The sequence below is a fragment of the Peromyscus eremicus genome, chromosome 3 (genome assembly GCF_949786415.1).
Source record: "Peromyscus eremicus chromosome 3, PerEre_H2_v1, whole genome shotgun sequence".
Lineage (NCBI taxonomy): Eukaryota > Metazoa > Chordata > Mammalia > Rodentia > Cricetidae > Peromyscus > Peromyscus eremicus.
The window spans coordinates 84,410,848-84,431,904 of NC_081418.1; the positions used below are offsets into that span (position 1 = coordinate 84,410,848).

At 45.7% G+C, this 21,057-nt stretch overlaps 1 protein-coding gene across 1 annotated transcript in view; it reads left to right on the forward strand.

Moving 5' to 3' along the window:
• Positions 1 to 21,057, forward strand: part of Polr1a (RNA polymerase I subunit A) — a 65,056-nt gene that overhangs the window by 9,731 nt on the left and 34,268 nt on the right. Inside the window, exons 6-13 of the mRNA XM_059257967.1 lie at positions 42 to 145; positions 3,164 to 3,271; positions 4,796 to 4,901; positions 5,154 to 5,316; positions 8,131 to 8,301; positions 8,491 to 8,613; positions 10,539 to 10,769; positions 14,949 to 15,203. Of these exons, the coding sequence (XP_059113950.1) occupies positions 42 to 145; positions 3,164 to 3,271; positions 4,796 to 4,901; positions 5,154 to 5,316; positions 8,131 to 8,301; positions 8,491 to 8,613; positions 10,539 to 10,769; positions 14,949 to 15,203 (1,261 nt within the window). The remainder of the gene's footprint in view (positions 1 to 41; positions 146 to 3,163; positions 3,272 to 4,795; positions 4,902 to 5,153; positions 5,317 to 8,130; positions 8,302 to 8,490; positions 8,614 to 10,538; positions 10,770 to 14,948; positions 15,204 to 21,057) is intronic.

Genomic DNA, 21,057 nt, shown 5'->3' on the forward strand with positions numbered 1-21,057 from the left:
CATTGGGGATTGTTTCTCTCCGCACGTGCTCCCGAGTGTAGGACTGGACGGTCAGTGGTTCGGAAGGAGCACAACAGTAAGCTGACAATCACATATCCAGCCATGGTGCACAAGAAATCTGGCCAGAAGGATGCAGAGCCGCCAGGTAAGCAGGCTGGGTCTCTAAGGAGCTCTAGCCATGTTTCTCATATGTAGCTTCGAGTGAGTCCTGGCTTCTTAGGTCTGGAGGATGAATGTTCTATCGTTTACCTTGAGTCTCTTGGCAAGGGTTGGTGTAAATAACAGATCTGTGCCAGTTTTGTTTTTGTTTTCTTGGTTTTTTGGTTTTTTTGGAGACAGTTTTTTCTCTGTGTAGCCCTGGAACTTGCTGTGTAGACCAGGCTAGCCTTGAACTCAGAGATCCAAGTGCTGAGATTGAAGGTGTGCACCACCATTGCCTGGCTCTGTGTGCTGGTTTTTAATAAACCTTTTATCGTGGAGTAAATTTAAACTTCTACAGGGTAGCGAGCATAGTGCGTTCCCATAAATTCTTTATTCAGTTTTCCCAGTTGAACGTTTTAGATTTCCCTAAGCATTCATCAGAACGCACATGGGTGTGTCACTGTTAACTAACTTACAGACTTCATTTGAAGCTTGCTTGCTTTTCTGGTCATGGCCTTTCTGTTTCCTAGGGCTCTGTTTAGAAAGACTGCTAAGTGTTGTTTGATAGTGAACAGTTAATAGCACAGGAGTGGGTTTGCCTTCTCCCTGCAGATAGCCATGGCAACATTGTCTCCTACTGCCACATGACAGTTGCTACGTGACCCCCTGGGCTAGCCTAGAAAATGCTAAGACACTGAAAACAGATGTTCAGAATTTCAGACAGTAACTCCAATTGGGGGGACGGGGCAGGTGTCCAGTGATAAAGGAGCCTTTGCCAAGCCCATTCATTTGAGGTAATCTTTTGTTGTAACTGCAAGAATAAGGTACAACCAGAAGTCTAGGCATTAGAAACCTGTAGAAAACAGTCTTTGTTTTAGCCTTAGGATTGATTTTTTTGTTTGTTTGTTTTTGTTTTTTTTTTTAATAACTCTTTTTGGTTGGGAGGAGTTTGAGACGGGGTCTCTCTACATGATCCTGGCTGTCCTAGAACTCACTATGTAGACCAGGCTAGCCTTGAACTCAGAGATCCTCTTGCCTCTGTCTCCCAAGTGCTGGCTTAAAGGTGTGCACCATCACATCCGGCATAAATAACACCGAAATATTACTTACCCACATTGGGCCGGCAAGATGGTTCAGCTGGTAAGCCGGACAACCTGAGTTCAATCTCCAGGACCCACATGGTGGGAAGCCAGAACCGACTCCGGAAAGTTGTCCTCTGACCTTCGCCGTGCCATGCACTGTGACATACATATCCACTCCACAATAGATAAAGGATTTTTTTTTTTTATTAGTTAAGGGAAAGATTGACTAAAATACAATACAGAGCAAAGCAGCGTTGTTGTTTATGGAGAGTTTAGAATACGTGTAATGTGTTCTAGCTGGCAGCTATCACCTGTGTGCTAGGCACTCTCTAGTGCTGGAACACAAGCAGAGCATGGTTCCTGCCCTGATAAATCCAGAAAAGAGATTTCAGTTAAGGCATCCCAGGAAATGCTGACAGTTTTGAGCCCTAAGTGTCCTGTAGAGGATACTTAAATTACCTTTGTTCTTCGTCTGGGTGTTAGAAGTTGGCCTCTTGAACAGCAGCCCCAAATACAATTTTCTACTTAATCTGGGCAGAGCTAGTAATCAACTTCTCAGAGAATCTTGCCTAGTCTGAGAGACCAACTTCACCTGCTAATGTGGTATTTCTGAAGTCAGTATATTTGAATCTGTAGAAATCTTCACATAGGGACTAGCAAGAACACTCAGTGGATGAAAGTACTTAGGGTCCAAACCCATGTTCTGTCCCAGAACCCATACTGGAAGAAAGAAGCAACTCCTAAAAGTTGTCAGAAGACGGCTTCCCTATGCGTGACTTCCATGTGTGTGCAGGGTGGTACATTCACACAATAAAGAAAAAATCTTCAGATGTATTACTTCTTCGGTGACTCTTCCTGGTGAATACCGTGTGCAAAAGATGTTAAGTGTTTTCTTACAGCACTGTGAGGTGTATTCTACTAGTAATTAGTATCCCAGCCCAATAATGTTGGCTCAGAAAAGCAAAATGCTGGAATCAAGCTGAATGTCCAAATAGAAGAGTATGTTTAAATAGGAAACTTCCTCAGTAGAGTATCATATAGCCAAAAATATGTTTGGAGCCAGGCATGGTGGTGCATGCCTTTAATCCCAGCACTCAGGAGACAGGCAGGCAGATCTCTGAGTTTGAGGCTAGCCTAGTCTACAGAGCAAGTTCAAGAATAGCCAGGACTACACAGAGAAACCATGTCTCAAAAAACAACTAAAAAACATTTTTTTTTTTAAAATTGGTGATAGGAGCTGGGTATGGTAGCATAGACTATCTAAACCCAGCTCTCAGGAGGTGGAGACAGGAGGATCAGGACTTCAAGGCTAGCCTGGACTGCATAAGATTGTCTCAGTAACAAACAAAAAAGTGGTCAGATGAAACCTATGTAGCAATTGTTTGTGTGTTCCTCTGATAACACCAAATGAAGAGTTCTGATGAAAATAAATCCATGCAGCCTGATGGTGGTGGCTTACACCTTTAATCCCAGAACTTGGGAGGCAGAGGCAGGCAGATCTCTGAGTTCAAGGCCAGCCTGGTCTATAGGGAGAGTTCCAGGACAGCCAGGACTGTTACACAGAGAAATCCTGTCTCCAAAAGCAAAAACAGTAACAACAACCAAAAAGAAAGAAAGAAAAGAAATCCATGCAAGATTTTTGTAGTCTTGAGGTAATATTTCATTGTGTAGCCCATACTGTCCTAAAACTCATGGTCCTTCTGCGTCATCCTCCTGAATACTGAGGTAGTAGGCCTGCGCCACTGTGCCTGGCAAAATTTCAATGTCATATGGTGGTGATGGTCTCTTACTCTACCTCTCTGGTTTTATATGGTAGTGCGTTGTTTTCATTACTCTGGAAATTAGAGTACAGGTGGAAATCTGGGTTGAAAAGTTCGATGTTTGTGGTCAAGTTTCAAGCTTTTTAGAATAAGGACAAAAATGGATCTATCTCGTTACAGAAGGAGTACCAGCAGCCCCAGGAATTGAAGAAGCCCTGATGGGGAAGCGAGGGTACCTGACACCTAGCAGCGCCCAAGAGCATCTTTTTGCCATTTGGAAGAATGAAGGTGCTAGAGAAAAGCCTCTGCTGTGGACTCTGATTTCCTGGTTCATTTCACTAGCCCGCCTCTTACTTCCTTAACCACAGTTCTCAGTAATGTAGCTTTCCCCTGAAACCCATCCACAGGCCTGGGGCAGGCTTCAGGACACATTCATTGACTTAGGGCCGTAAAAGAGCAGGGGAGGCCACCCCAGCACCAAGAACTTAATGTACTTGAGTCCAGTCACTCCTACACTGATGACTTTCTGGAAGTTTCATTGTCACTCACCTGTTTTAAATGCCCATTTTAAAAAAAAGATGTTTTTGCCAGGTGTGGTGATGCAGGCCTTTAGTCCTAGCACTTGGGAGGCAGAGGCAGGCAGATCTCTTGAGTTCCAGGGCAGCCTGGTCTATATAGTGAGTTCTAAGACAGCTGGGGCTATGTACTGAGACCCTGTCTTAAACCCCATCCCAGCTCCCAGAAAAAAAGATCGTTTAAATGTTCTATAGGAATTCCTTTTGTGAATCAAAGAATTTTGTACATTTCAGTTCCCCACAGAAAGGGAAATCTCTGTTCTTTTGAATACATAACAGCGTATGCAGGCTACTCAGTCCTCACATCCATCTTCTAAGAGGGTGTCCTCGGACACTGACTCTGCTCTCCTGTATTAGTGCTCACAGATAAGCATGGTGTTAACAGGTTATCAGGAATGAAAGAATAAGCAAGTTAGTGAGATGCTTTCTGTGGCACGTTTTATTTGTTTCTCCAAGCTATCTTCGGTCACCTGAAACTTAAAATACGTCTTCTATCCAGTTTGCAGAAGAGCCTTCTTGACATATCCAGGGAGAGAATGTTACTTTTTTCTCCCCCTGAGATTTTGAAACAAGGTTTCTCCTTTGCCTTGGCTGTCCTGGAACTCACTCTGTAGACTAACTAGGCTGGCCTCCTCAGAAATCCACCTGCCTCTGCTTCCCAAGTGCTGGGATTAAAGGCTACACTGCCCAGTTTATCTTTTGTTTTTAAAAGGCTAAACTTTATTTTGATTTGGTTTTGTTGTTTTTTTTTTTTTTTAATGTATATTGGTGTTGGGTATCCTGGAAATGGAATAACAGACAGCTATGAGCCGCCATGTGGGTGCTAAGAATTGAACCTGGGTTCTCTGCCAGAACAGCTAGTGCTCTTAACCACTGAGCCATCTCTCCAGCCCCAGTTTTGTTTGCTTTCTTTTTAATTTCAATTAGTTTTGTCTGGAGTCCAAAGTAGCAAATATTTAATTTTATGTGTTAAGATTACAAGTCTAAGAGGGTGATTAAAATGTCCTGTTCCTGCATGGCTCATTTCCTTACTCAAGTACTATTGTCCCTGGGTATCTTTATGCTATCTTACTTCCATACAAGCTGTCATATACCCAGGCTGGTTTGGGTTTGTTTTTATGAAAAACTGTTTTCTAACTACATATGATCCCATACCCTGTTTTTTTTCTCAGTAATATTTTTATGTCCTTAAACATAGGCTTAAATGGTCTTGTTGGTTACTTTATTTCAAACACAGGGTTCTTCCTGAATTACCTTTTTTCGGGATTGGATGATATTGGCATGGAGTCCAGTTTCAACCCCAGCATGTTCTTTCTAGATTTCATAGTGGTGCCGCCCTCCAGGTAATGCCTTTTAACTTACTTTTTATGAAAAGGGTGGACTGAGGAATTGAGCAAGGACTTGTAGGGCCTGGAAGGGTTGGGGCACTGAGAAACCAAGAAACGGTCAACCTAAGGCTGCAGGTAGGGGCCTGATCATTCTGTTATTTGGTTGTCCTAGATATGGATGGTTGAGTAGGTTGCCTTGTGTTAGTTAATTCAGTAAATAGGTTAAGAGGCTGAAGAATATTCATGGAATCTTACATCACACTGTAGGTATCGTCCCGTCAATCGCCTTGGGGACCAGATGTTTACTAATGGCCAGACGGTGAACTTGCAAGCTGTCATGAAGGATGCAGTTTTGATCCGGAAACTTCTGGCGTTGATGGCCCAAGAACAGAAGCTGCCCTGTGAGATGGCAGAACTCACCCCAGACAAGGTCAGGGCTGCCTCAGTGCTGATAGCATAGGCTTGGTTAAAGACTGGTGTGATCAGAACTACACACTTGGTTCTAACCCTTTGTAGACACAGATGCTATGGCTGCTGTGAGATGGTACCTTCAGTGGGCAACACTCCTGGAGCAGTGTGGATTGTTGGGACAAGCACAGGCCTGGTCATAGAAAAAATCGAGGTGTAGTTTAGGTTCTGTGTGCAGTGACCATGCCAAGGGTTTTAGTCGAGTGACTCTGATTTCTTGGACTCATCTCCACCCTAAAGTGTATGTAATTTATAGTGAGGTTTCACACCTCGGCTGTTCTGCACCACTAGCTGCCAGTAAGGCAGGTAGTCATCCTCCCTCAGGCTCTAAGAATGTGTGTTTTAGGCTCATTAAGGTCTTCAGCAATGCAACCAGGACAATATAGAATGGGATTTTCTAGAATAAGGCTGTCCCCACTGACTTTCCTTAGCCCTTTCACTATTCTGGGTCTTATACCAACTCTAGTGAACATAAAGCTAAATTAGGTACTTAGAACACTTGCCAAGGTCACTCCCATCCCTGAAATGTGGTCGGGATGCAAATAGAAATGACCTCCAGCCTTAGAGAGACAAGCCTCTCAGACTCCCTGCCAGCTGCTCAGACAGCCCTGCTGTTAGCCAGGGATGCCATAGGGTAGCACCACTGTCCCCTGGGCACTTAGCTTTGGATGGCTCCTTGAAACTTTCTCTGGTTCTGCTGAAGTTTACTGATGGGTCAGTGCTTTTTTTTTTTTTTTTTTTCCCCTCTCTCTAAGACAGGGTTCTCTGTGTAGCTTTGATGCCTGTCCTGGATCTCGCTCTGTAGACCAGGCTGGCCTCGAACTCACAGAGATCCGCCTGGCTCTGCCTCCTGAGTGCTGGGATTAAAGGCATGCGCCACCACTGCCCGGCTCGCAGATGTGCTTTTCATAGATCCTCAGTGTAAGAGAAGTTGCCATCTGCAGGCCCTGGAGACAAAAGACCATAGGATAACCAAATCCAGTGACTAGGACTGAGAATTTTACTTTCGTGTCCCCTGGGAGTAGAGACAAACTTTTGTCAGCAATAGCAGGGCTTGGTCTCTAGAACAACAGTACCCTCTTGATCCCTTTGATTCATTAGACATACTCTTGTCTTTTCCGTTTGTGTTCATCATTGTGTTCCCATGGCAGTGCTCTCCCAGGAGCTGTTCGAGGGACTGGGGTATACCAGAGCCTGTGGACAAGGTCTTGTTCCATTTCAACAGTGGTCATGTGGCTCTGAACCAGCCAATTCTGTAAGCCATGGGTTCAACTCGGCGGGCCTCTGCCTTCATGCACGTGATGTTGTCTGCAGAACTACATGGACCCTCCTAGATGATTCCTTTATTCCTTGGTTGTGGGGACAAACCCAAATTATGACCATGACACTGTCATCTACTGGGTCATCTCCTGCCCTCAACCTTGACACACTGATAGTTTTTTTCTCTCATTTGTACTACTACAGTGGAGGACGTGTGAAAATCAAATCTCCTAGGCCGTTTGTGGCCAAATGGGCCAGCAGGTAGTGCTTGGCCAGTAGGTGGTGCTCTAAGGCACCTTAAGACCTCTGTCCATCTCTTCCCTGGGCAGAGAACAGGAGAAGCGGAAGAGACAGTAGGGATAGAAATATTTTTAAATGATTAGATGAATATGTAAGATTGAAGACCATCCTGTACTTAATCTAACCCACTTTGGGACTTATAGACATACAATATTATATGTCAAACCCTTTTCTTTTTAAGAAATTATTTGACCTACGTGAAAGTAGTAGTAATGCTATTATTGTTACTATTTATTGTTTATCATTATTTGGAGATGGGGTCTCATGGTAGCCCATGCTGGCCTTTAGGTCCCTATATAGCCAAGTCTAACCTTAAACTTAATTCTCCTGCTGCCACTTTCCAAGTGCTAGAATTACAAGTGTGTACCATGCCACAGTTTATGTGGTGCTGGGGGAGGAGCTCAGGGCTTCCTGCATGTTGGCAAGCACTCCAGCTGCATTTCTATGAATTACTGACTCTTGTTTTCCAAACCTTTAGCTAAAGTGGCGGTTCCACATGAAACTCACTTGTCTGGTGGAAGCCTCAGAAGTGGAGTGCGCACAGGGAAGGCTGCTAAGGCTCTCTTAATTTCAGTGGACAAGTCATTATGAAGCTTATGTTTTATTTTATTTTATTTTATTTATTTATTTATTTATTTATTTATTTATTTATTTATTTGGTTTTTCGAGACAGGGTTTCTCTGTTTAGCTTTGCGCCTTTCCTGGAACTCACTTGGTAGTCCAGGCTGGCCTCGAACTCACAGAGATCTGCCTGGCTCTGCCTCCCGAGTGCTGGGATTAAAGGCGTGCGCCACCACCGCCCGGCTATTTTTTTTTTTTTTTTAATCTTAGTTTAGTTTTGATTTTTGAGACAGGATTTTGCTGTGTAGTCCAGAAGGGTCTCAAGACTCTCCTGCCTCAACTTCTCAAGAGGCTGATGATTACAGGTGTGTACTGTAGTGCTGCTGTGCTTATGAATTGAGTTCATTTTACTACCAGAAGAGACAAGCTGGTACATATATAATGGGGTGACTGATACATACTGACAGGTTTAGTTCTCATCCTTCAGCCTCAAAGGCTGACTCCAGGAGTTTTACATCTCCAAGGCTGACTCCAGTTCTATCAGCTCAAAGGCTAAGCTCGTTTTTTGTTTTGTTTTGTTTTAAATCAGAGCTAGGTTGAGTAAAAAACAAGTGTTTCTCCACTCATTTCTATTTCCTTGGATTTACCTTCCCAGGAAAATGACTCTTCAGTTGCTATCGACCGATCCTTTTTAAGTATGCTTCCAGGCCAGTCTCTCACAGATAAACTTTACAACATTTGGATTCGCCTTCAGAGCCACGTCAATATTGTGTTTGACAGCGAGATGGACAAATTAATGTTGGAGAAGTACCCTGGCATAAGACAGGTGAGCGGTGAGTGGGAATCCCATCACAGTTGGGGAGGGTCAGTAATAAACAGCTAACAGCTGGTCTACATGCCCAGCTCCCATCTGCACGTTTATAAATGCACACTATACACACTGGCACAGAAGCAAGAAAATAGTAAACATAATGGAATTATTTAATAGTCTGTCATTGTTCTTTGCTCTTTACAGATCCTAGAGAAGAAGGAAGGCCTGTTCCGGAAGCACATGATGGGAAAGCGAGTCGACTATGCAGCCCGCTCAGTCATCTGCCCAGATATGTACATCAACACCAATGAAATCGGAATTCCCATGGTGTGTTGTTGGGGAGAGGCAGCTGGGAGATGGGTGTGCCGTAAAGGTCTGGGGACAGAGTTTGGTGGTAGATCAGCATGGCTCCAGTGGGGATAGATCTAGTGCTTCATATGTGGGGGAAGAGCCTGTAGGGAAGGAGCTTGAGGTGCATAATGGGGTTGCCATCCTATTAGAAGACTTTTGCTCTGAAGCTCTAGAGAATTCCCAGCAGGTCGTTCCACATCCTGTATCTGTATCTTGTTCTTGCCAGTCTTAGCCTAGTTTTTAAGCCTCCCATGTCCAACTGAGTCCATGATGGGAGAAGAAGAGGGCAAGGGGATTTCAGTCCCCTTGGGTAGCTGGCAGCGGAGAGTGGGAGAGCCCTCCGAAAGGCAGTGTGTGTGTGTCACCTGTCCCTCCCGGGGCCAGGGTGAGCGGCTCGCCTGCTCACCCATTAACGTTCCCTTGGTGAGCCAGCTTCCTTTTCTCACTTCCCCTCCAGTTAAATTAAAGCCTTGGTGCTCATTAGCAGCAGCTCTCCGACCTACTTCCTCCTTAATGGGCCCTGAGGTCAATAATTCGAAGATGGTTTAATTCCCTCTGTGCAGAGTTTCATTTCCTTACACGCCACCCTGCCTCTCTTGGGGAAGCTGGTAATGCGCAGAGCTAAAGTGTTCTGATTCTTCAGCACACTTTGGCTTCCTGGGCGCGAGCCTGGTGTGTCAAGAACGGGCTGAGAAGGCTCTACCCTGCGTTTAGTGCCTCCCTGGAACCACAGGGCCTTACCTGCAGAAGCTGGACTGTATGCCAAAGAAAGGCGTTCTGAAAGCCAGCTGTGATAGTGTCCAGTCTGAAACCCTGGAAGAAAAGGCCCGGGACATGTTAATTTTCTTCTCTAGACAGCGTGTAGAAGCCACCCTGGCTTTGACCATAACGTCTAGAGTGTCCTTAGCTTTGGAGGGGACCTTTAGTGAGGCCTTGCCTTCTACTGTCACAGAATTCTGACCTCTTTTTCTGGGTCTGGCTTTATTTACTAATGGCTTGTATCCTGACGAGAGACTCTAATGCTGTCCACCCTACCCCAGTTCTCAGTCGTGTGGGCCTGGGGTTCTTACAGGGTAACTAGGAAGAACAGGGTGAGTAAAACAGCTGCTCTCCTCTCCTGCCCTCCCCCACAGTGCACCAGAGATGTTGTGGGAACGAGGAGGTGAGATGAAGTGAGAATGAGCTAAAGCCTGGCAGGGAGCCACACACCAGAGCAGTGTCTCCTAAAGCCTTGGGCCAAGTGGTACCCAAACAGCAAAGAGTCCATTAGCACAGAGTAGAAGGTGGGATCAGGGCGGAGCTTATACACTGCTCCTACACAAAGACCTGGCCGTTAACTTCCTGAGCTCTGTAGTCTTTGGTGCACTTGTGTGTTGAAGTATCGAATAAATGAAAATCAGCGATTCAAAACTCACTTATTTTAGAGCAGGTTTCAGGTCTAGTGTTGACAAGAGAACACTTAATGTTCTAGGTCTCAGAATTGCAAATCCATTTCCTCTCAAACGTCACTGACTGGTGCTTTGCCTGGGCTCAGCCAGTGTACCCTGATCAGTTAGTGACACCTGCTAAGATGTGGAGGGGTGCGGTGGCTCTCAAGCAAGCGCCCCATAGCACTCCTTTGGTGACACTGACTTTGTTGGCACATGGGAAAGGGGTGAAGTTTCAGTGTGCCTTTAAGAAAACTAACGCATACATTGCCCAGTCTGTTCCCTTAAGAGAGCAAGCAAAGTGAAATGGTGCCACAGAGGAGACAGATGTTGTTCTACCTACAGAAAGGCCTTGGCTAAGCAGACAGCTCCCCACAGTTTGGGAGGAAATCAGACACTCATTTTGTTAGCTTCTGTATCCCTGGAACCTTTGTCTGCCCATCCTGAATTTGGACATGCAATCCTTGTTTCTAGGTATTTGCCACAAAACTGACCTATCCTCAGCCAGTTACCCCCTGGAACGTGCAGGAACTGAGACAGGCAGTCATCAATGGACCCAACGTGCACCCAGGAGCCTCCATGGTCATCAATGAGGATGGCAGTCGTACAGCCCTGAGCGCAGTGGATGCTACACAGCGGGAGGCTGTGGCCAAACAGCTCCTGACACCAGCCACAGGGGCTCCGAAGCCCCAGGGGACGAAAATTGTGAGTAAATGAGTTTTGGTCAGTTCTGTAGTTCCTGTCTGGTTCCTGCCTCCTGCCTTTGAAAAGGGCTTCTCAAAGGTGGTACTCGGATCAGTAGCAGCTTCACTGGAGCTAGGGAGAGAGAGAATTTGACCTCATCCCTCATTCTGAATTAGCATCTCTGGGATTGGCTATCTGCAATAATGGATGCAAGCCCAACGGAGTTCCCCTCCGCCTCGAAGGAACTTTGGAGGAACAGAGACACACTCTAGGCTTGGCATCGTGGCCATTGGTCCCTACTGATGTCTGGGGCTGACAACAGCACTGTAGGCCAGTCCTCTGGCTTTCCTTATTTTCAAACTGCCCTCCATTAGAACAGCAATACTACCTGAGCTCATTTCTGCTCTAGGCCGTTTTGCTTTGGTGACAGAGACACCATTCAGACAGATAGATAGATCAGGATACCAGTTTTGTTCTTTGTCAGCTTAGTACATTGTCAGGGTTTTTGCTAGGAGCTGTGTGAGGGAGTCAAGAAGCAGCAAGGTTTGTTTCACTTTGATGAATCCAGGCAAGTGTAAAATCATCTTCCTGTTCACTTAGATCAAACAGTTGCAGTGAGGAGAAAGGTTCCAAGAGGGGTATGCAATGAGGGCTCAGTAGTACTGGGGTCCCACTCTGTGCTCAGGCTTTGCAAGGTCATGACCCTGACAGGGGTTGCCATTAACTATGTGCTGTAAGCCAGGAGTGAACAGCGAGGGAGACAGAATTCAGAGCCCTCATGCTGAGGAAGTAGGCGGTAAGTAGCCAGGGACATCTGAAAAGTAAGTCAGAAGTAGCCTGACATTGTTGGGGTATAATGATAAGGAGAGGCACTGGAGTGCTTTCTTCAGGTGGCCCGGGTACTTCTGTGGGCTCAGGAGAGGATAGGCAAAGGGTGGGACAGGAGTTCCACTGAGGGAGGCTGCCAGCCGCAGTGTGCTAGGCACTTCATGTGAAGCCAGTGAGAGATTCCAGAGAAGCAGTGAGGGTGAATGAGAGTGGCCCGGGTGATTATCTTCCAGCCTGGGCTCCAATCCTTACCAAGCTCGTACGGCTGCCTTTTGAAAGCAGAGACTGTCTTTGCCTTTTCCACTGGTCCACCTTTCAACCCAAACTGTTTAAGCTCTCTACAGCCGGCTCCATCTCCTTTCAGGCTTTGCATATGCTTGGAACTCTTTGCCCTCCTTATGACTCCGGGGCTGATTCCTGCTGTTCCTTCGAGCCTCAGCCCAGCCCTCTCTTCCCTAGCATCAGAGTAAATATCTTAAACTTAGTCAGTTTTGCAGGCTTCAGCTCTTTCTACATAGTGTAAAAGCAAGTGTAGACAAATGATATGTGTCCGAAAATATTTATTTACAAAACCAGGAAAAGCTGGCTGCAGACAGTAGTTACCACTCCTGAAAACCATGTTGGTACCTGCTGGGCTCCCCAGCACATAGTGTATGTATACCCTCACCCCTCTCCCTGCTTCTTCCTCTGGCCACATTGTCCACCCATCTGTCTGTGTTTGAGTTCCCCATTCCTGTGCAAAGACAGGAGACGACTTTGAAAGAAAAATGGTCCTTCCAGAGGTCCTGGGACTTGGGATGGCAAGTTTCACATCAGAATGTCAGTAATGTTATGTAAATATAGGATACTCTGACCTACGTGTTCATGCACTTCTAGTTTGTCATTTTGAAGGACTTTGGGCATTCGCTACACAGAGCTCAGGTCAGGACAGAAGACCTGGGAGAGGTGACGCAGCAGGAGGCTGAGGATTAAGTTTCAGGTTAGGTGGGGGGAAGGGTTTCAGAAAGGTCATTTTCCCTGTGACGGAGGTGACCCCTGTCCTTTCCCCCGGGCCTCATCAAGAAGGAAGTGGCCAGGGTAGCGTAGGCTTGTTTCTCTGCCTGGCAGCCGCCCTAAGCAGCCTCTGGCCTCATGCCTGCCTCTGCAGACTCTGACCCGGGCACTGAGGCACACTAATTTTCACCACAGTATTTATTTAGTGACAAGAGAAAGGAAAGGCCTTGGTTTGGGTTGGCAAGGGGAGTGCCCTGTGGTCCAGGTTTCTGTTTGGCTTGGCCAGTGTCTGGCAGACTGGCCAACATCTATCTCTTCTCAGCTGCAGTGAATTTGCTTATGTTGGGTTCACTAGACTCAGATCTTAGGCACAGCCTGCTTTTTGGGCCTGGGCCACAGATCTGGCCAACTTTTCCCTTGAGACGCTAAGGAAAGAAAACCTCAGGCTGTGTGACGCACTGAGTCGGCCAGTGCCTTGGGCAGACGCTCATGGGAATCCTCAGAGTTCAGGTCTCCTTGGAAACACAGGGAGGACGGGTGTGGGCATAGGAAGGTTGGAATTTCTCGGGAAGTGAAAACACAGCCTCTGCGCTCTTAGGGCTGTTCCTCTGAGGGAACTTGAGCAGAACCGACAAGGACTGTGGGAGGAGGGGGAGAACTAAATCTCTTCACAGCCCGAAGCCCGGCTTTAGCCAGCTTCCCAGTGTGCCCTCAGACATATGGGCAACAGAAGGATACTAGACCTGTTTCCTCCCGCCTCTTAACTGCTGCGTGCAACCAGAGGGGACCTGAGGAGGAGAGACGATTACCAAGGGTCCATATCCTCTGGGGCACCTTACCTTTATGCAGTGTTTTTTAAAGTGTCCTTTGGGTTTGTAAAGTCGGCTTTGAGAGAGGTGTTCTTTCAAAGGAGCATGACAGAGTGGTTTTGAAAGGGGAAAGTGTGATCGATGTGTGTCTTGAAGGGTAAAGTTACTTGTGCTTTTTATTCTTTAGAGTTTGGATCTTCTGGTTTTCTCCCATCATTCGTGTGGTTTTCCCTGCTTTCTTATTACCTGTATTCATTGGGGAGGAAGTAAGAGGACACACATGCCATGGCATGTATGTGGAATCAGAGGACAACTTTCAGGAGTTGGCTCTCTCCTTCCACCATGTGGGTCCCGGGGATCAAAGTCAGGGTGTCAGGCTCAGTGGGTAGTGCTTTTACGCAGAGTCATCTCTGGCAGGCAGAGCAGGAGGACCCTAAGTTTGAGGTCAACTTTGACAACACAAGACCCTGTTTACAAAAAACTACATTTGCAGAAGTAATATGTATTCTAATATGAGCAATACCAAGGTCCACTGTGGTGGTGAAGATACTACTGTGTGCCTTCCCACCCTTCCTTTAGAGTCAACGCCCGAGGCCTGTCCTTGAGGACCTGCACACCTTTCCCACGTGCAGCTGCCCCAGATGCAGTTGGCTTGGTTTCCAGACATTGCATCCTCTCTCCTTACCTGCTGCTGGGGTCTTATTTTTTTGTTTTCTTTGTGTTAATACTTCTTTCATCATCACACTCAGACTAATATGCATTTAATCTAGTGTCTGTTACCACTGCATAGCATTCTCTAATGTGCGTACACTGGGATTCACTGCCGCTTCTGTGGGGCAGTTGGGGTGTTTCTGCTTTTTTCCTACTGAAAACAGGGCTGCATAAACATACATTCTTTTTGCTTACCTTGATGCTTTTTCCCTCCTGAAAGGCTGAAAGGAAACGTTTTGAATGTTTTAAGGGGTATTTTCAGAACATTTTCCCCAAAGATTATGACAGTTTTTAGTTTTTACACTTGTTTTGAATATTTGAAGTACAGAATGTTTTCAGGGGTTACTGAACTGAGGCTCACAAGCCTTGTCATCCAGTCCTGGATGTTCTGTGAGAAATTGAGCTAATTACTGCCAAACTGTGTGATTCATGTGTGACCTTGGTGGGATTTGAGAAGCCTGCCAAGTTCTTTGAAACCCATGGAAGCTTGCAGTCTTGAGGAATTTTATCTGTTTCTCTGTTACCTCTCAGAGAAGAGCCTAGGGCTCTGCATGGCTGTGCATTCTGGAGAAGGTGATGTTTGCTGCGCAGACGTGTGGCCGGCCATGCATTCTTCTTACTCCTCTGAGCCTAGAAGTGGGATCTGAGCTGTGAACGGCCAAGAGCAGAGGGGCCTGGCAAGAATATCTCAGAGTTTCTAGAGCTTTTCTCTAGATCAAAAATTCCCCTTTCATTTAGTTGACTAGAACATGAGGCATACAGAGCTCACCCCAGCTTACGTGGTAAGCCCTTGGAGGGATCGGTGATACTGTCCAGGTTCCCACCACACTCATCTGCTCTTCTCCCTTCTGCCCCCCAGGTGTGCCGGCACGTGAAGAACGGGGACATTCTCCTCCTGAACCGACAGCCTACCCTGCACAGGCCCTCCATCCAGGCCCACCGTGCCCACATCCTGCCTGAAGAAAAGGTCCTACGCCTCCACTATGCCAACTGCAAAGCCTACAACGCTGACTTTGATGGAGACGAGATGAACGCCCACTTCCCCCAGAGTGAGTTGGGCCGAGCTGAAGCCTATGTCCTGGCCTGCACCGATCAGCAGTATCTTGTTCCCAAGGTAAGTCTGACCTTGAGACCATGCCACAGTCATCACCAGCTTGACTTGGTGTGCTAAGCCTGGGACTTGGCGGGTGGGCAGCTCCAGGACAGGAGTGTGTGGAGCAGGAGGTCCTAGGTTCTTCACAGTGTGTTTTTCAGCTCTTAGTGCTTAAAATTAAGGAGACATTTTGTCTTCTGGTAGCTTGAAATGTTAGGAGAAAACCTGGGGCAGCCATCCTAGTGTGTATATAAAAAAAGCATAAATATGAAACTGTATGTAAAATGAAATGAACTGAACAGGTTACATTTAATATGATTTTAGGGTGTACCACTTGGTATGGATAACCACTTCAGGGGCTTATTCCTGGGGTACACTATTTGTCCTAGCATTCTTGAGTTCTCTGTCTTTGTCTAGGGTTGGGGCCCTGTGAGATTTTCCCCTTCCATGTGAGCATGGGTATTGGTATTGGTATTGTTCGGGTCTTGTTTAGGCAGCCATGTTGTTGAGACATCATGGTTAAAGCCTGTCATTTCTAGGAGGCACAGTCTCACAGCAGACTTCTGGTCCTCTGGCTCTCACTTTCCGTCCTCTCTTCCGTCATGTTCCCTGTGCCTAGGTGCAGTAATTGTGTTATAGATTGTACACCTACACACGCACACCCACAACACACACACACACACACACACACACACACACACACGTGTGGTTATAGATCTATCAGTTGGGGCTAGCTACTAGGTTAGCTGTTCTCTTCATTTTGACCAGTTGTAGTTTCCTTTGATGAGGTGAGAGGGTGTATGGGTAAGTATTTAGAATACAGTTAGGAATCAGCTAATGTAGTAAAGTGTCGGTAGTAGTTGCTCCTATAACCTCACTAGCCCCAGGTAGTTGGCTGAATTTCTAGTACCAGGCACAGCTTCCTTTCTCTTGAGCGGGCTGTAAGTCCAGTGCGACAGCTGTGACTGACTGTTGGGACATGAGTGCTGCTATTGCACCCTCACAGATTCCTTGCTGCGCTGGTCATTATTGTGATTCATAGGCATCAAAGCCAGGCAGGGCTTTGATGGAAGCTGGGTTGCTTCCCTCCCTTGGCAGCCTACATAGCACCTTCTGTGAAAACTAGTCCTCAGGAAGGGAGCTTTCGGGTCAGATCTAGCTTAGATCCTCTAAGCCCTGTGGCTGAAGTGCATGATGTCTCAGCAATAGGGACTTGACTTCAACCTCTGGAGGTAGTCAGGGTCAGCAGCAGTAGCTTATATTTGAGGGGCTGTCTCTTGGACTTCCCTGACCAACAACTCAAAAGGGAGTTTTTCATGCCTGGTTTTTGCTAAACAGTCTATGGCCCATGGGGGAGCATTGTTAGCCCAAGTAGGATAACTTCATTGAGGTTACAAGTGTATATGCATACACATACACTCAAATGTATCCTGTGTAGTTTTAGATGAACAGAAAGTAGTATGATTCCTGATGGCTTTTTCATACCTGCTTGATGTTCTCTTTCCTCCTTCTTCCCTCTCTTTCCTGCTATATTGACTTCACTTCCCCATCTGTGAGCCTGTTTTAAGAGGCACCTTAATCCCAGGGGTCCAGATGAGCTTCCCCAACAACTCATGAAGGCATCTCTTTGAATTCCTTCCATTTCCCTCCGAGGTTATTCCTCATGGGCAACCTCATGTGGTCAGAACTGTCCAAGTGGGCATATGGGAAGGACACAATGTTCTTCTGTTGCCTCTGGCTAGCTGATGTGTTCACTCACGTGTCAGGGGTCTCGAGTTAGTGGATGCTTATGGGAAGAACAGAGCAAAGAAAGCCAGACTGAGGAGAAAGGGCTGAGTATATTCCAGGCTCCACTTCATCCTTTCCACCTGCTCAAAGTACTGAGGCCTTTTCAGAGTGTACGGAGTTTCTTGGCAATGATATATAGCATTCTTTTGGAATGTGGTGGAATCTGAAGACACTAGAAATAGCGATGGAAACCACAGGTGCCATTTACCAAGTGTGTATTCCATGCCATACACTCACTGTGGAGGCTTCTTACTTCCCACTACTCCAGTCCTCAGAGGGAAGTACTGCTAATGTCTACACTTTACACTCGAGGAATGGCCTGAGGCCACTGAAGTCAGAGGAGGACCAGGAGCTCCTAGGAACTGTGATGTTGGCTCTGCTACAGAGAGGGAAAGCGTGGACTCGGAATGCTAGAAGCTGCCCAGCACTGTCTGCCCCTTAGATCTTCTCCCCCATCAGCAGTCTGTCACCCTAATGGATCACTGTGGCTTACCTGGTGCCAGTTTGTGTCTAACTTGGCTTTTTCTGCCCACATTAGTAGGCTGTTGGTTAGCAGAAAGTCTAAATATAGGAAGAAATTCTGAACCCGCTAGACCACTCGGAAATCAGAAAAGATAATTCACTAATGTGAAAATTGGTTCTACCTTTTCATGTAATAACAGTAGTGAAAATAGTAATATTAACAGCAGTAGTAGCTGTTGGAGTGGTACTGATATGAAGCCAACCAGGCCCTAGGCCTCAAGCACACTGTCAGCGGTTTACAAACATTTTCGTATGTAGTCTTCACAGTGGCCTTAGAAATAGGTGCATTTTCAGGTGAAGAAACACCAAGAGAATAGTTGCCAGCCAGTGATGAGGCCAAGACTCAAACCTCTGAGTCCTTAGCTTCACTTGATGGCTAGGGCTGGCTTGGGCCTAGGTGGGGACTTAGAGCAGAACATGACACCAGGGACTGTTTGAGCCCCATTTCATCAAAGAGGACACTACCAAGGAGCACAAGTGAGTTGGTGGTGAGTGACCTGTGGTCATTGTGTACATGGGGAGTTGGGACACCCTGAAGTCTTCAGACTAACGAACTTGCATGTCCGCTGGGGGCTTCATCTTTATGATGTGCCCTGAAAAGGACCAGCTTATTTGAGGTATGCCCCCGTGCCTTGGGTTTTAGGTTAGACTTATGCTTAAGGGAGATAAGCAAAACCCAAATAATTATTTTTTTAAATTGTTTTTAATACCAGGATCCAAACCTAGGACCTTGCTCATGCTACTCAAGTGTTCTGCCACTGAGCTATGTCCCCAGCCCCACTGAGCTGTGTCCCTAGCTGTGGCTTTGTCCCTAATGGCCCCCGTTGGGTGAGGGGGTGAGAAGGCACAGCGTCAACAACACAGACACTGACACGGGAGTCAGGTGAAAGGCAAACAGCAATGGGGAGAGAGAGCCTTATATACCCTCCTCCCAGCACCCAAGCTTCGTCCCAGTCCAGTGACATTGTGTGGTTGCCCCTCATTGGCTAGGCACAATCACGACCTCTGACAGCACCTGATCTGTTGACTTTACGTGGTAGCCTCTCATGGATTGGGCACAGTTGGGACCTCTGACAGTGCCTGTTGCTAGGCCCCTAGGCAGACTCCAGATTGGCTCATAAGGAAGTACATTATGTGCATGCCTTAGCAACTAGTTTGAGCCTTATCTTCCTGCACCCACCCCTTGAATTAAAGAAACCTTGGAGATGGCCTCCAAGTTCACTTCAGCTTCAATCAGTTTGTTTCATCAAAAGTTAAGATTTTGTTAATTTTACTTAGTCTTTAGTATAAATACCAAGAGAGAAATCCTCATTTTATGTATGGTTGTAAAAGTACAGCACCTTTGCTTGCAGAGTAATAGTAGTCAAGGTTGCGTTAGCTACACAGAAAGGCCATCACTTTAGGACTGTTTTCTTTCTTTTTCTCTCTTTTGGTCATTTTTCTTCCTTGGCAGGCCCTCATAGACCAGGTGTTTGGTCATTTTTCCTTCCTTTTGTTTACGTTTCTCTCTGTTTGTTGCTTCTTCTCTTCTACATCTTCTTTGCCTGACTGTAGTGCTAAGTTAAAGACCCTTCACTATTGGCTGTACTGTGTACTGAGTAGAGTTTGTATTGTCTTCTTAATTACAAGCTGAGATGAATAGAACTTTAACTTTTTTTAAAAGAAAACAACTGAATTTTTCATTTATCTGTTTGAACAATATTCCACTTCTGTTTCCTGTGTTCACTAAGGGCCAAAGCTTTGTGGAAAGTTCTGGACAAAACTTAAGATGTAGTGTCCTGACTTCTCCTTAACTAGAAGATTCAAGATGTAAAACACTGTTGTTCTCTTAGCATACTGACCAAAGATGGTAATTTTAATGTCATCTTGCTCGGATGTTAAACAGTAGCAGAACTGACAGTTTTCTGGGGTTTTAATTCAGAATTGTTCTTTCCAACCCTAAAAAGATTTTTAGGAAATTTAAAATTACAAGTCGGCCCTTAATAATCAAATTAGTCAGCATTTCCCCCTAGAATCCATGAGTAATACATTGAAAGCAAGTTAGCTCTTTAAGGAATTTTCTAGTCCTGGAAAAATCTGGGTAGAGAAAAGAGATAAGGCACCAGGTATGTCTTATAACTTGTTATTGCATTCTCCAAGAATGCAAATTCTGTAGTATCTGCCCCCAGAGACTGGCATAGAGCTGTGCATTGTCCTGGCTTGGATTTTTGTCCAAGAAAAACAACATCATTTTTGGATTAAGATATAGATTAAGAAAATTTTTTTAATTTAACTTTTTATTTAAATTTTTTCATACTATATTTTTTCATCATGTACTTTTTTTTAAAAAAACAGCAACATGGGCGGTGGTAGCGCACGCCTTTAATCCCAGCACTCGGGAGGCAGAGCCAGGCAGATCTCTGTGAGTTCGAGACCAGCCTGGGCTACAGAGTGAGTTCCAGGAAAGCCGCAAAGCTACACAGAGAAACCCTGTCTTAAAAAACCTAAAAGAAAAAGAAAAAAAAAAGCAACAAAAATTAAAACTAAAAAAAAAAAAATCAATAATACAAAATATAACAAAACAAAAGCACATACACAAAAGTACGTGGAGTCTGTTTTGTATTGGCCAGCTACTCCTGGGCATGGGGCCTGCCCTGGAGTGCGGTTGATTTACCCACTGTCACTAGGGAAGGGAACTTTTTATTTATGTTAGTAACTCGAAGCCTTCATAAAAAGGCTGCACACTCCATCTGCTCCTGCCTGACATGTCTGGCACCTTTTGTAGCCCATCTCTAATAACTCCATGTAAGTTTTCATAGCCCCGTCGTCACGGTGTTTAGACCATTTGACAAGAATCCTCTTAGTCTCTGAATTAGTACATGTGTTCACATTCCGGCTCCTCCAGCAACTGTGTTGTGAGGTCCCGGGCCCTTGGTCATCAAACATGGCTGTAATATGACAGTCAGATGATAATGATCTTTGAGCTCTAGTACCAATTTTTTCTCAGATAACTGTATACATTGAAAAGTTTTCAGAAACTACTTACAGAATGTCAATGAGTGTAGCTATTTTTACTTCCATTTGCCTGTGTTGCCATGAATACAGACCTGACAGAAAAGGTCCAGGAGACTGGGGATTATAAAGACTGGGAAAATGTAAAATGAAATTAATGTGCCCACTGGACCTGGGGTTTTAATAAAATCCCATGTTTTGGCCTTAGGTAGGTAATACCTTCATGAGAACTTACACTGAACCACATGCTATATTCTGAAGACACATTAATAAAGGATATTCTTCCTCAATATAGTCAAATACATCAAGACCCTCAGGAACCCTGAGCCCAGGGCGGTGGTGGTACACACCTTAAGTCACAGCACTCAGAGAGGCAGAAGCAGGCAGATCTCTGCTCTCAGAGAGACGGAGTCTGGCCACCTCCCCAGTCTCTATTGTGACTCATTCTGTGCGTTTCTTCTATGACATTTAAAACACTTTGTGGTTGTGTACTCATCTCAACATTTGTTTACTATCTAGCTTTTCCTGAAACAGGCTGATGAACTGCCTAATGCCTTGGCAAACAGTGGGCTCT